The sequence below is a fragment of the Stegostoma tigrinum genome, chromosome 1 (assembly GCF_030684315.1).
Source record: "Stegostoma tigrinum isolate sSteTig4 chromosome 1, sSteTig4.hap1, whole genome shotgun sequence".
Classification (NCBI taxonomy): Eukaryota; Metazoa; Chordata; class Chondrichthyes; order Orectolobiformes; family Stegostomatidae; genus Stegostoma; species Stegostoma tigrinum.
Window position 1 is genome coordinate 151,399,573 of NC_081354.1, and position 15,082 is coordinate 151,414,654.

General features: G+C 42.3%; 1 protein-coding gene across 9 annotated transcripts in view; it reads right to left on the minus strand.

Annotated features, from left to right (window-relative positions):
• The window catches only part of znf532 (zinc finger protein 532), a 178,239-nt gene that overhangs the window by 54,373 nt on the left and 108,784 nt on the right, over window positions 1–15,082 (minus strand). For all 9 annotated transcript variants that reach the window (XM_048534006.2, XM_048533999.2, XM_048533983.2 and 6 more), the window contains 2 exons: window positions 2,860–3,038; window positions 1,253–1,429 (listed from right to left, as the gene is read on the minus strand). In XM_048534006.2, coding sequence (XP_048389963.2) covers window positions 1,253–1,429; window positions 2,860–3,038 — 356 coding nt within the window. The remainder of the gene's footprint in view (window positions 1–1,252; window positions 1,430–2,859; window positions 3,039–15,082) is intronic.

Consider the following 15,082-nt stretch of genomic DNA (forward strand, 5'->3'; position numbering starts at 1 on the left):
TGGCAGATTTCTTTCCCAGTGGGACATTATTCAGCCGGGTGGATTTTATGAAAAGCGATAACGGTTACATAGTCACCATTGAGCTTTCTTTTCAATCTTAGATTTTTGTTCAATTCACATTTTATGATTTTCTATGGTGGAAATCAAACTCGGTTCCCAAAATGTTTACCTGGGTCTCTGGATTACTAGCCCAGCGGCACTGTCATCATGCCTCTGCCTCCCCCGTTAACACCTGTCTGCCCAGAATACACGGTCCTTTTCCCAAGTCCAGTTGGTACAGCTGGCAACTTTACCACTTCCCTGCTCCTGTTTCAGGGCAGAAAATTCCAGTCTGTGCTATCATAGCTGGAATCTCCCATTGGTGGCATAGCTATTGTCTTCCAGTTGACAAGATGGTGAGAGCCTTGGGGGCTGCTTCCTTCGAAGGAAGATCTAGTCAGCTAGTTCCAAGGATTCCGGTGGGCCCGGCTTTCAATTCAACTTCCCTGGAACAGAAGTTCCACATGCTAGAGCCAGCCAGAGACCAGAAGTGATACCCACACAGGATGCAGTGATGTGTATGGTTGGCAGTGGATGGTGGGTCTGGAAGCTAAGGCAGGTTATGACCCTCAGCTGGCAAACACCTTCTCAATGTTCATGCCCTAAATTGAGATTCATGACCCCAGCTCCCTGCTACTCCAGCTGCCAAGCAGCCGGCACAGGTTTTGCCTCTGCAAGCTGGATAATCCTAGAGGTGATGGGTTGAGGCCCTTGAGTGATCCTTTACTGGCCCCTTGAGCATCATAATCAGTAGCATGAGAAGGTCAACTAGAAGCCTGCATAGGCAGAACATTACATTGGCAGAGGTGGGAAAGCAGCAGGGCTTCAGTACACCATCACCTGCCCTGATGAAACATCCTATTCACCTCTAGCGCCATCACATTTGGCAGCATAAGATTCTACCCAGTGTTTTAGCTTCTCTCTGACTGCTAAGGATACTAATTTTAGTCTGTTCCACTGTTACATTCCCTCAAGGAGGCAAGTGCCAAGAAGCCTTTAACCAAGCTCTTGATGTTCAGAGCAAAATTGCTGATTTAGTTCGTCTCAAATTGTCCTAAAGCACAGCCCCACTGAAATCTACTTTGAGATTACTTCAGCTCTGCTCACAAAGGACCCTTACACCAGCAATAACATTTTATATTGAAGTGCTTTCTCAGTTAAAAATATATACTTTTGAAAATAATCTCATAGCAAGCATGCTTACAGAACTTACTTAGCTTCTCCTATTTTGATGCCTGGGTGCTGTGTGTAGGCATGTGAATGAGTACTTGGTGCCGACTTGAAAGCCATGGGGCAGATAGGACATTTGTAGAAGATCTCACAGTGGGTACCTTGGATATGAGATTTCAGGGCAGCTAGGTCAGCATAGACAACACCACAATGTATACAACTGCAAGAAGAAAACAATCACTAATGAAATACACAGAATATCTTTATAACAAGCTGAACATTAATACCTTGTACATAAACAGTTCAGCATTTAATTTTCCCATGCACTTACTTTTGTTGCTAGAGGTATGAGCCCAAGCTGTTTCTCTTTTGGATTGTGATCACTACCTGTGCTGACCATCCGCTATCCTGTTTTCTCCTATGTACAAACACATAATTTAAGAGCAAAAGTTGGGCATTTTGTCCCTCAAGCCTGCTCAGCCATTAGATAAGATCATAACTAATCTGATTGTGGTCTCAATACATTTTCCCAGCTAATCCTGATAACCTACGAGGCCTTTACCATTCAAGATTTTATTTTCCTCTGCCCTCAGATTATTCAATAACACTGTCCCTTCTGATCTCAAGGCAACAGAATTCAACTGACTCATGATATTTTAAGAAAATGAAATTCTCTTTATTTAAATTCTTCAATAGGAAACCCTTACGTTTAAACAATATCCTCTAATTCTAGCGTCTCTTATAAGTGAAAATATCTTTTTGGCATCCATCCTGTCAAGCCCGCTCGAGCCCCTATCTGTCTCAGGAAGGTCACCTCTCATTCCTCTAAATGACAGCGAATTCAGGCCCAACTTAACTTTTCCTCAGAATATACCTCGAATAAGGGTGAGGTTATCAGTCAAGTGCTCTGATCTGCATCAGATGCAATTTTGCCCCTTCTTAAATAAGGGGACTAAAACTTTGTACAGTACACGAGTTGTGGGCTGACCAATGTCCCATACAACTCATCCCAACTTTTATATTCCACTCCCTTGCAACAAAGGCCAACATTCCATTTGGCTTTCTAATCACTTATTGTATCTGTATGGTAATCATTTCTAAATCATGTAACAGGACACCAGTATCCTCCTCTACCTCCGGGTTCTGCAACCTCCCTTTCAATTTAAACTGTATTCTGCTTTTCCATCCATCCTGCAAAATGGACAAGTTCAAATTTTCCCACGTTATACACTACTCTACCACAATTTTTCCCCAATCACAACTAATCTACATGTATTTGCAGTCTGTCTATGTACTCTTCAGGGCTTTCAGTCCTTCCTATCTTTGTATCCTCAGAAAATTTAGGAAGTATTTGTTTGAGCTTCCCAGTCATAATCAAAAAGGAAGGAATGTTCAAATCCAAACGTCATCCTATGTGTTTCAAATACAAATTCAAAGCCACAGTGTATTTTGTGTGGATTAGATGTTCTAGCTGGCTTTCTAATATTAGAGAGTGCACAACCAAACAGGAGTGTCAGATTGATGGACTGGATCCCAATTGAGTGGGAGAGAACGAAAGGAAGGAAAGCCAAGTGAATTTCAACCCAAGGCAGGTCAATATTTTAGAATCACAATAATAAACTGATAGAGTAACACAAACATACAACTAACCGGTATCCCACTTTACGGGTGTAGTGCAGGCAATTCCTGGTGACATGAGTCTGAAAGTGCGAGGACCTGCATATCGCTCCACATTCCGGACATGTGTATGGAGACTTGTGCTGATGTATTCTTAAGTGCGATGAGAAACTGCACTTGTTGGGAAGTAACATCTGGCATATATGACACGTCTATATTGTAGATAACACACAAACATTTGTAATTAATAATACAAGATGTCCACCACACGACAGATCATCTTAAACTACCTGAACAACAGCTTGCACCTATATATTACCCTTAAAGAAAAGCATCTCAGACTAATTAGATGCAAAGCTCGAGGAGGAGATATTGGGGTGGGTGGTCAAATTCTTGATCAAGGAATAGGTTTTAAGGTGGGGTAGGAAAGGGAGCTTAAAAGAGCAGGGGCAAAGAAATTAAGGGTGGAAATACCAGAGAATAGGACAAAGATGCTGGATGCCACAGCTTCCAGGAATGGAACAAAAGCAAGAGGAATGTGTAAGGTTAGAACAAGAAGAGAGTTTTAAAGGAGAATGTTGCAAAGTTTGGATGGATTGTCGAAATAAAACAGGCAAGACAGTTAAGGGATTTCAGTACACAATTAAGAATTTTAAACATGAGGTTTTAGACTGTGTGGGGATATGAGGATGGAAAAGTGGGTCAGGAAAAGCAGTAGTTGTGCCTGAGCAGAACTTGATGTGACTTGAGATATGAACAACAAAAGTTTTGGATGAGTGGAGCAGCAAGGTAATGGGATGCCAACCAAGAGAGCTTCAGATTAACTGAGTGAGGGTTAAGGGCATGAGAAAAAATTTTAGTAGCTGGATGGGACAGAGGTGGCAGTGTTAGATGTATAGCTAGTCAGCATTTATGGTGGTAGAGAAGCTGGATATGAATCTCAACTTAGGATGAATAAACCATGGAGGTCGAAAACAGCCTAGTTTACCCAGAGATGCTAGTTGACAAATGGAATAGAATACGTATCAATTGTAGACCTTGTGGCAAGAGTTGAAGATGATGGTTTGGTCTTTCTAATATTTTACTCAAGGAAACAGAGACTCATTCTGACAAGAAGCAATGGAGGTATCAAGCAAAGCTGAGTGTCATCATCCTACATGTGGAAAGCAACTCCTTGTTAGATGAGGAATATGAGGAGAGTACTAGTAGAACTTTTGAGCATTCTACTGTGCAGGAGTGAGAAGTGATGCCATTTCAGATTACAGGTGCGTGAATTGTGATAAGTCGCAAACCTATACTTGTTGGTTCTGATGAAGGTAGAACCCAGATTTTGGACTGCCTGCTCCATCAAGTGATTGCCATGTGTAGTCTCATGCTCAGTATGCTATTTAGTGCAGTCAATCAAGGCCAGGAGTGAGCAAAGGCTAATACCAGTGAATATGAACCTGAAGTTTTGGGGAGAGGGATTCTGACTATAATAGGTATTGAAAATGGCTGAGGAAGAGTGCCTGATCTGCAAGAGTGAAAGTGGTGGAGCATCAGGAGATGAAGTGGGCTCCCAGGTTATCTCAAAGTGGAATAGAAGCTTCATGCAGGAGGTAGAGAATAGATGTTCTGTGTACATAGGGGGCCAGTAAACCATGTAGATAGACACTGCGAAGACTTTGGGATCAGCCAGCTGCTATCAGTCAAACCCCAGTGCTACAAGATGTTCAGTGATGTCACGAGTAGTCAAGGTTGGTGAGTCCATGTTGAAACGCCATATCCTAGCAAGTAAACTATTAACCTTATACACTGCTCAATTCACCAGACCCCCACCACCAACAATCTATCAGTCACAACTCATGTCTCACATTTATTACCCTCATTCATTTAGCACCAATACATGGTTCTCATAGACTACACACACTGCTAGTTATTCAATCTCAGTAGTCACATCATCCAAGCAGGTGGGACTATATTCACTGAAATGCTTTTCCCTCCCTTGCAGGACAAGGTGTTGCAAAACTAGAGTTGGAAGGATCAAGACAGGCCTAGCTGCACGTTCTCACCACAAAATAAGAAAACAGTAATTGCCAGCACTAGGACAACCATCACAGAGGCCATGGTCAGTGGTGGGCCCCAAAATCATTGAGGCTGTCACTAAGTTCATTTCTTCTTACCCATCCTCCCACAATCTCCCCCGACTAGATTCCGATCATAAAAGCAAGCACCTCTCATCTACATGCTACAATCTACTCTTATACCTTTCTCCTTATAGGCATTAGTGGAAGAGCAAGAATACAGTGATAATAAAGAAAAATCATCACTCACTCTCAGTCTCTGAGCTGACAGCTGCGAGTGTGACATTGCATACTTTACAAGACACCACAGGGACAGCATCTATACAGGGTAATACACTGAGCACAAATCAGTTGCAGGCAGGTGCCCGTTCATTGGAGAGCAAAGTATCTCTTCATTTTCAAACGGCTACAGATGCCGTAAATCAGGAACAAAAACAAAGTGCTGGAAAAGCTCAGCAGGTCAGGAAGCATCTGTGAAGAAAAAAGTCAGAATTAACATTTCAGGTCCGGTTCTGAGGAAGGGTCACCAGACCCAAAATGTTAACTCTGATTTTTTCTTCACAGATGCTGCCAGAACTGCTGAGCTTTTCCAGCAAATTCTGTTTTTGTTTCTCTTACTTTCCCCTGCAGCAGATCCACATGAGGATTTTAATGGGATGGCTGCAAGAAGAAGGTGGATGGATATAAAGACTAAAGTGCTTGGTATATTGGAAGGCCTAACAGAAATCCAACAGAAGTATCAAAGAACATGAAGGGATTCAGAACTGATTGGCAATAGGACCTTGTGGAAGGAGCATGGAGGCCAAGCACATGAGACTGGCAGTCAGCGCCAGCTAGGAAAACCTACAGGGCCATTTGTGATGCACAGTTTCCATTCTGACGTGATCAGAAGCCATCCAGTGTCTGAGTGCTGCAGTGGACATTCCAATTGTAATCATGGAAACTGAGCTTGTTGCCACAAATGTCTGAACTTGGCTGCAGATATCAGTATTCAGAGGTTCCAGTAATCTGCATTCCAGCATCACCTCCTAGGAGTGCTGGTGGAACTATGAAGCATGACCTTAAAGTCTTGACTCCAATGACAGCATTGGTCCTTCCAGCACAGCTATTTGCCAGTTACCAGCTGATGCAGAAAGGAAGCAAGCCCTTCAGCCCAACTCTTCAACACTGAACAGACAACCCCATCTGACCTGGTCCCATTTGCCAGTATTTGGCCCATGTCTCTCTAAACCCTTCCTATTCATGTACCCATCCACATGCCTTTCAAATGTAATTGTACCTGCCTCTACCACTTCCACTGGCAGCTGGTTCCATACATGCACTACCCTCTGCTCACCTTAAAACCTATGGCCTCTAGTATTGGGCTCCCCCAAGCTAGGAAAAAGACCTTGGCTCTACACCCTACTCATGCCCCTCATGATTTTATAAACTTCGAAAAGGTCACCCATTAGCCTACAATGCTCCAGGGAAAAAAGCCCTAGCCGATTCAGCCTTTCCACATCACTCAAACGCTCCAATCCTGGCAACATCCTTGTAAATATTTTCTGAACCTTCTCAAATTTAATCAACATCCTTCCTATAGAGGGCAACCAGAAATGCATGCAGTATTCTAAAAGTGGCCTCATCAATGTCCCGTACAGTTGCAACATGACGTTCCAACTCTGACAGTCAAAAATTCCAACCAAAGAAGGCAAGCATGACAAATGCCTTCTTCACCACTTTGTCTACCGACTATTCCACTTTCGAGGAAATGTGTACCTGCACTCCTCGGTCTCTTTGTTCCGTAACATTCCGCAGGGCCCTACCATTGACTGTATAAGTCCTGTCCTGGTTTGCCCTACCAAAACGCAATACCTCACACTTATCTCAGTTAAACTCCACCTGCCATTCCTCGACGTACTGGTCATCCAGTCAACGTAGAAAAACAGAAACATGGAAAACAAGAGCACAAGGCGGCTATTAGGCCCTTCAAGCCTGCCGCCATTCTTCACACTGGCTGATCATCCAACTCAATAGCCTAATTCTGCTTTCTCTCCATAAACTTTGATCCCATTCATTCTAAATGCTATTATCTAGTTGCTCATGAATACATTCAATGTTTTGGCATCAACTAGTTCCTGTGGTAATGAATTCACTCCGTGGGTGAAAAAACGTCTCGTCACCCCGAATCCTCAGACTGTGACCCCTGGTTCTGGACACACCTACCATTGGAAACATCCTGCATCTACCCTGTCCAGTCCTGTTAGAATTTTATAAGTCTCTATGAGACACCCCCCTCATTTGACTGAACTTTAGGGAAAACAATCCCAACCTAGTCAATCGCTCCTCATACGTCAGACCCACCATCCCGGGAATCAGCCTGGTAAACCTTTGCTGCACTCCCTTGAAAGCAAGGGCATCCTTCCTCAAAAAAGGAGGCTAAAACTGCACACAATAATCTAAGTGTAGGGAGATAATCTTCTTCACTGATAACCACACCACCTATTTCGCCGTTATCTGCAAACTTACTGATCACTCCTGTATTCACATCCAAACCAATTACATAAATGACGAAAGGCAGTTGGCCCAGCACTAATCCTAAAGGCCCACCATTGGTCACAGGCCTCCAATCCTAAATGCAGCCTTCTACCACCACCCTCTGTTTCCTTCCTTCAAGCCAGTTTGTGGTGGTCTGCAATGATCTTACAATGTGGCTGAAAACAGTTAGCTAGACTCCCCATAGTTCCCCTGAATCCCATGTGATCTAATCGTACTGTTGCTGTTTCTGGTCAGCTAGTCCAAACTGCTGATGCTCATACAATATAGCACAATTTGATACCAGCTGGTCTTTCTAGACTCCAAGCTGTTCGCAACCATGTTGTAAGGCCATCTGTAATAATGCCCCAGTGAAAGGCAGCAGCCTTACACCAGGAGCTCAGGTAGCATCACGTAGAAACATGAAACCTGGTAATGGTCCATAGAAGACAGACAACGAAAGCACACACAAGGATGCTGAGTTGACTGGAATGTAATATTGAGTGAATTCATCAATAAATTTGTTTTGGAATGTTTGATTTCTGCTCTCTCACATTTCAACACCGTCATGAATACTCCAAAAAGAAAGGAGATAGTAGTCAACAGTTCATGTGTTAGAAAAATCCCAAAGTATTGGGATAATGGGAACTGCAGATCTCCGATACAATTTTAACCTCACAGCGAAGCCTCTTCCAGGGATGCCTAACCTGAAGAAGTTACCCTCCTCCCTCCGGACCAACCTCAGGTAATCTCTCTCCCACTGCAACTCTTTTGTATCTTCTTTTCTCTCCATCTTCGGTCCGCCTCCCCCTCTCTCCCTATTTATTCCAGAACCCTCAACCCATCCCTCTCTCTGAAGAAGGGTCTAGGCCCAAAACATCAGCTTTTGTGGTCCTGAGATGCTGCTTGGCCTGCTGTGTTCATCCAGCTTCACACTTTATTATCCCAAAGTATTGAGTTGGTTTTAAATTAAAGTCTCAGGTGGAGCATTGCAGCAATGAATCATAGAGCCTTGCTGTCAAGCAACAAGACAATATCGAAGGTAACAGTGGGAAGGTCACGTATGGGACTGTTATTGAATAGAGAAGGACATTCACTGATGGGGAAGTCAGATGAACCTGCCACAGGTACAGCAGACAGAAAGGGTTGCCTGTTGGTTACCTACTCCTTACTTTTTCTCCTCCACAGTAGCTCCTCATCAGATAACTGTTGGCAGGGGCTGTGATCCCATTACAGTTAAGTTTTACAGCATGCAGCAGACCACCATAAATCTTGGCATGCATTTTGTTGAGTATTTGCCAACATGTCAGGCTATTCCAGACAGTCCAGGCAGAATGAGTTAGTAAAAATCAAATCAGCAGCTACTCTGCAAATAGCTGCTAATCCCTTTACATAGTGCTGGTAGGACGATAATTCCTTCTGCTGAATGAATGCTCTATTGTCTGGGGTTAAGAAAGGATGTTTGCTCATCAGCAAGGTTCTATGATTCATTATTATGATGCTCCACTTGAGATCTCTGATTTAAAGTTAGTCCAATACTTTGGGAATTTTCTACTACAAACTGTGGAATGCAACCTCCTTTCTTTATCGAATAATCTTGTTTGTCAGACACATGTAATGAATGGGAGCATTTGCTCGGGTAATCTGAATGATCAATTGTTGTATCATGTGAAGTTTCCGGATTATATTATTTATTTTTGCAGTTAAACTTTATTGAATACAGTAAACATAATTTAATACACGACTTGTACATTAACTATATGGGCGTCACAGTGGCTCGGTGGTTAGCTCTGCTGCCTCACAGCACCAGGGAACCGGGCTTGATTCTACCTCGGGCGACCGTCTGTGTGGAGTATGCACATTCTCCCATGCCTGCGTGGATTTCCTCTAGGCTCACTAGTATCCTCCCACAGTCCAAAGATGTGCAGGTTAGGTGGATTGGTCATGGTTTACAGGATAGGATGGGTCTCGGTGGGAAGCTCATGAGAGGGTCAGTGTGGACTCAATGGGCTGAATGGTCTGATTCCACATTATAGGGATTCTATACATCTGATGTTCCTCCTGACCAATTGCAGAATACAACTGTAAGTTAAACTATATTAAATAATTGGGCATAAAACATCAATTTGCTCATTCTGAGGAAGGGTCACTTGACCTGAAACTTTAACTCTAATTTCTCACCACAGATGTTACCGAACCTGTTGAGCAATTTCTGTTTTTGTTGTGAATTTGACACGTTCGGGTAACTGGAAACTTTTGTATGTAATGATCCAAGCCATTTTTCTGTTACCCAATCACAATACCTTTCGTTTCTGCTCTTATCAATTCCCTCTGTTTCCTCTTCTCTCCCTGCACTTCTTCCTATTTGTTGATTATTATTTCATTCTGATTCCATTTCAATCATGGCACTTGTGTAACAAAACACAATAAAAAGTACAATCAGTAAACCACACTGCACTTAAGGAGCAAAATATGAAACAATCATCAATTCACCATCAAGGCCAATAAGATTATTTCATTTATCCCAAAGCTATTGTATTCTGGTGTCCAATTCTTCAGCCATTGCCAAATTAATCACGTGAAATTAATGTAGATGTGATTAACTGAATTTCTAACTTGTAAAATGTGTAGCAGGTACCATTGTTTGGTTCAGAATTGCAACACACTGCATGGGTACTTTAGTTTTTGTACACATTTGTTAGTATCATGGTCAGGCAAAACTCATAGATGGAGGGTTTTTCTTTAAAAATCAGTTTTAGGGGCTTTACTTCCATGGTCACTGAGTACCAGTAGTAGATCTTAGTTAAGGAGATATAAACATGAAATAAATTTAATTGGATTTTATGTCTGCTGTAAGGTTAATTTTACTAAATTAGTGCATGTAGCTAAATCAGTATCAATGTAGCTACACCTACAATTAGTCAGTGATTTCTGCAAGACAACATAGTTGTGCCCACTGTTGATTTTGTGATCCATCTACACCCTTTCTGAATTTTACATGAACCAGCATTCACCCTGCTGTGTCAACATTCAGATGACATTTGTTAACTGTTAGAATTTGACATTTATGGTTCAGTCTTAATTCTTTCACTATTTTGGAAACCTATCATGTAAAAATATCTTCCAATCATACATTCAGATTACACAGCAGCATCCCTGAACTACCCCGTACTATATGTATTTCAAAGTTATGCTAAACTCAGCTGGACAAAATTGTAAAGCCAGTTTTCCTTTCCCCTCACAATAGGATATTCTTGACTGCTGGAAGCAAAGAAACATGAAATGATTTTCCTGACCTATCAAAGGATCAACTGGCATCTCATAATTGGACATGGGAAGTTCTCTGGTACAAATTCCAGGTAATGGTGTAATGTAAGAGGAGTTCCAAAGAATCAGTTAATTTGAACTTGAAAAGTCGACATTAAAAAACTCGTAACAGGCTCAGAATGGTGCAGATGACTCCACTGGCCCATTAATGTTGTTCATTAATACACAAGCCAATTTTACACAAGACAGCTACTGAGCAGACCAAGTATCTGCCTTTTCAGACAGGAGGTCCTATTGACCAACTGCAGTTCTATACTAGAACAAGTGGAAGTGCACACCTGGTACCCCCCAACAAAGTTTGATGGGTGATTGAGCTGAGAGAGGCACGGGTAATGTAACTTTAAGTTATTTTTGTAGAACCAGAAGGAGTTGGCTGTGCAGGTTATAATCCCACAAAAATATTACGGTCACAGCTGCTCCCATCCAATCACCCTTCATTCCAAACGTACTTTCCAACCTGACAGGCAGCAGGTGGACTGGCCCAATTTGGCAGGCTGTATCCAGCCTTCCACTTAGAGCTCACAGCTCAAGCACAAGGACAGGAGTAAGCCATTCAGCCCTTGAATTTGTTCTGCCAATCAAAGGTCATAGATAGTCAGACACTTATGACCACTTTCCTGCCCTTTCCCCATAATCCTTGATTCCCTTACTGATGAATAATCTATCTATGCCAGCCTTAAACATGTACAAGCTCTCTGTCCCCACAGCTCTCTGTGACAATGATTTGCAAAGACTCACAAGCCTGGGGGAAGAGATTCCTCCTCCTCACATTGGTACCTCTTTATCCTGACGGTATATGCTGTGAACCAAGACTCACTCTAGGGGGAAACATCCTCTCAACATTTCCTCTGTCAAGCCCCTTAATTATTCAATGTGTTTCAAATGAGCCCAAAACCCATATCCTAAATTGCATCAAGTCCCATTCATCTATCACTCCTGCTCTTTAAGACTTATACTGTTTCCCAATCAAGCTTAAAATTCTTTTTGTTTTTAAATTCCTCCACGACTTGTGCTTTGCTAACTCTAATGCCTACAAAGAAAGTGACTTTTTGAAAGTGAAGGTGGTCTAGTGCACAGTCCTTTAAGTTTGTCACCTGACGCCACAAGCGATGTTTACCACATTACCAGGGGCTGTGTATTACCATCCAGGTCATTAAGAAGCTCTGCATTATGCAGCTTACAGACACATACACGGATAGGAAAGGCTTAGAGGGATTTGGGCCAAACTCAGGCAAATGGGACTAGTTTAGCTTATGAAGCCTGGTTGGCATGGATGAGTTCGGCCCAAGGGGCTGTTTCTGTGCTGCATGACTCTAGCGATTCTTCGAGGTCTGCCTCTTTTTGAATCAATTGCCAAATTTTATCTGATATTGCTTTCGTAAAGGATTTTTAAAATTTTAAATCTATACTTAAGGTTCTGTACAAAAATAAGTTTTTGTTTACACTGCTTCTATTTAACAGTGCAGAATCTTAATGTGTCTCCACCTGTGTACGTTGAGAGCAAGAGGGCATGCCAGGAGCAGCACCAAGAATGCCTGATGACAAAGTCTCAGCCTGCTGAAGTTATCAAACAGAATTATTTGCATGCCGAACAGCATAAGCAGCAAGTGATAGAAAGAGCTAAGCAATCCCACAACCAATGGATCAGATCTAAGCTCTGCAGTCCGGCCATATCCAGTCGTGAATGGTGGTGGACAATTCAGCGACTCATTGGAGGAGGAAGTTCCACAAATATCCCCATTCCCACTGATGGAAGAGCCCAGCACATCAGTGCAAAAGGTAAAGGAAGAAGGATTCACAGCAATTGTCAGCCAAAAATGCTGAGTGCATGAGCCATCTCAGCCTCCTCCAATGGTCCCGCAGCATTGCAGATACCAGTCTTCAGCCAATTTGACTCACTCCATGTGATATCAAGAAATGATAAAATGATAAATGAGAAAATGGTCGTTGTTGTTGAAGATCAGTCATCTCAGCTCTGGACATTTCTTCGGAGTAGTGTCCTAGTGCCTTTCAGCTGCTTCATCAATGACCTTCCCGATGTTTACCAATGATTGCACAATGTTCAGCATGGTTCACGACTCTTCAGATACTGAAACAGTCCCTGTTCAAATGCAACAAGGCCTGGACAATATCCAGGCTTGGACTGACAAACGGCAAATAACATTCATGTCACAAAAATGCCAGGCTATGACCTTTACAAATAAAACACAGACAATCTAATCACTGCCCTTTGACATTTAGTGGTGCTGCCATCACTGAATCTCCAATTATCATCATCCTTGGGGTTATGATTGACCAGAAACTCAAATGGACTCACCACATAAACACAGTGGCTTAAAGAGTAGATCAGAGGCTTTGAATAGTGCAACAAGTAACTCACCTCCTGACTCCTTAAAGCCTGGACACCATCTACAAGGCAGAAATCAGGAGAGTGATGGAATACTCTCCAGTTGCCTGATGGGTGCAGCTCGAACAACACTCAAGAAGCTTCATACCGTCTAGGACAAAACGGCCAGTTGATCAGCACTACATCCACAAACATCCACTCTCTCTACCACTGACGCTCAGTAGCAGCAGCGTGTACTCTCTACAAGACACACTGCAGAAATTCAGCAAAAATCCTCAGACAGCACCTTCCAAACCCATACTACTTCTATCTATAAGGACAAGGGCAGCAGAATAAGGGAGACAACACCATCTTCAAGTTCCCCTCTAAGCCATTCACCTTTCTAACTCAGAAATGTTTCGCTCTTCCCTCATTGTCGTTGATTCAAAATCGTGCAATTCCCTCCCTAATAAAGTTGGGGTTCAACCCACAGCATGAGGGCTGCAGTGGTTCAATCAGCACCATCTTCTTAAAGGTAACTATGAGCAGGAAATAAAAGCTCGCCAGCCAGTAATGCCCACTTCCCACAAGTGAGAAAAACCTCTCCACTCTGGAACAGGCAGGCAGCCAGAGCACTCAGACAGTTGGTCGCTCATGAGTTGATACAACTGTCAGCACATGAAATATTATATAAAAACCAAAAGAGCTGCAGATGCTGTAAATCAGGAACAAAAACAGAATTAGCTGGCAAAGCTCAGCAGGTCTGGCAGCATCTGTGAAGAAAAAAGTCAGAGTCACCAGACATGAAATATTATCACTGGCAAACTGCATTTTTTAAATCATCATTAAGTTCAAGTGTTAAAAAGCAGTTCAATTATCCTGAGAAAAAAATATGGATGGCTGGTTAATGAGCTCATGTCTCTTGGAGTGCTGTCTGCAGCAGTTTAGTACATCAAATAGGTGAAAACCCAGATGTGGTATCTCGAGTTGAGAAGAATCAGCAATTCTAACTGGAGCTGCAGTAGCAACTGCTACCATGACAACGCTGCACCAATCACAAAAATAAACATTTACAAAAAGCGTATCATACAATAGCTAAGTGCACTACTCAGCATGGTGCAAAACAAAGCCAAATATTTTATTTCATTCCTCATTGCCAGATCCCAGCTGAGGTTGTGATCAGCTTCCAGTGTGTTAAATAAAGCTCGTGACAACACTGGCAGGATATTAAACTCCTGAAAATTAGGTTGTGGGAAAGAACCTGTCATTCTCTTGTGAGAACTACGAATGATTAGGAATGAGCAATAATGGTGTAGTGAGCAATAAGGGTAAAGCCCTGATGAGGGGTATAGGCCCGAAACATTGACTCTCCTGCTCCTCTGATGCTGCCTGACCTGCTGTGTTCCTCCAGCTTCACACTGTATCAACTCTGACTCCAGCATCAGCAGTTCTTGCTACCTCCAGGAGTGAAGTTTCATTGGCAGAAACCGAAGTTGAAGATGTCACCCTTTGTTATTTTATAGCTTCATATTCTTTCCATCATTTATAATTTCAAACTATTGCATCAATAAATAAACCACTAAGAAATGATCTAAGTTTAGATTGATTGCAAACTGAGCATTCTCTGTACTATCATCATGACAGAATAATACTAAAAGTAATATTTCACAGAGGTGCGCAATTATGGAACTTCGTTTTAGGAGTCGTTTGGTGATATAGAACTTGAATATTGCTGAAAAAAGGACACTTTGACGAAGTTTTTCATCTTGCACTCATCAGAACATTTCACAAAAATATCATTTAAGAGGAAAACATTGAGGTCACTTGCCAATCAACCAGTACTCTCTTACGCAGTACAAACACTGGTGTTCCTCCTGAATTGGTATTCCTGTGAATTGCGCCAACAAGCGCAGAATGAAAAGCTTCAACAATTATGATAGACTGTCGTCTTATAAATCATCTGTTCATTCATTCTGAGTGTCAAACCTTCAAAACGATTTCAATGTATTAAAAATAATGAACAAAG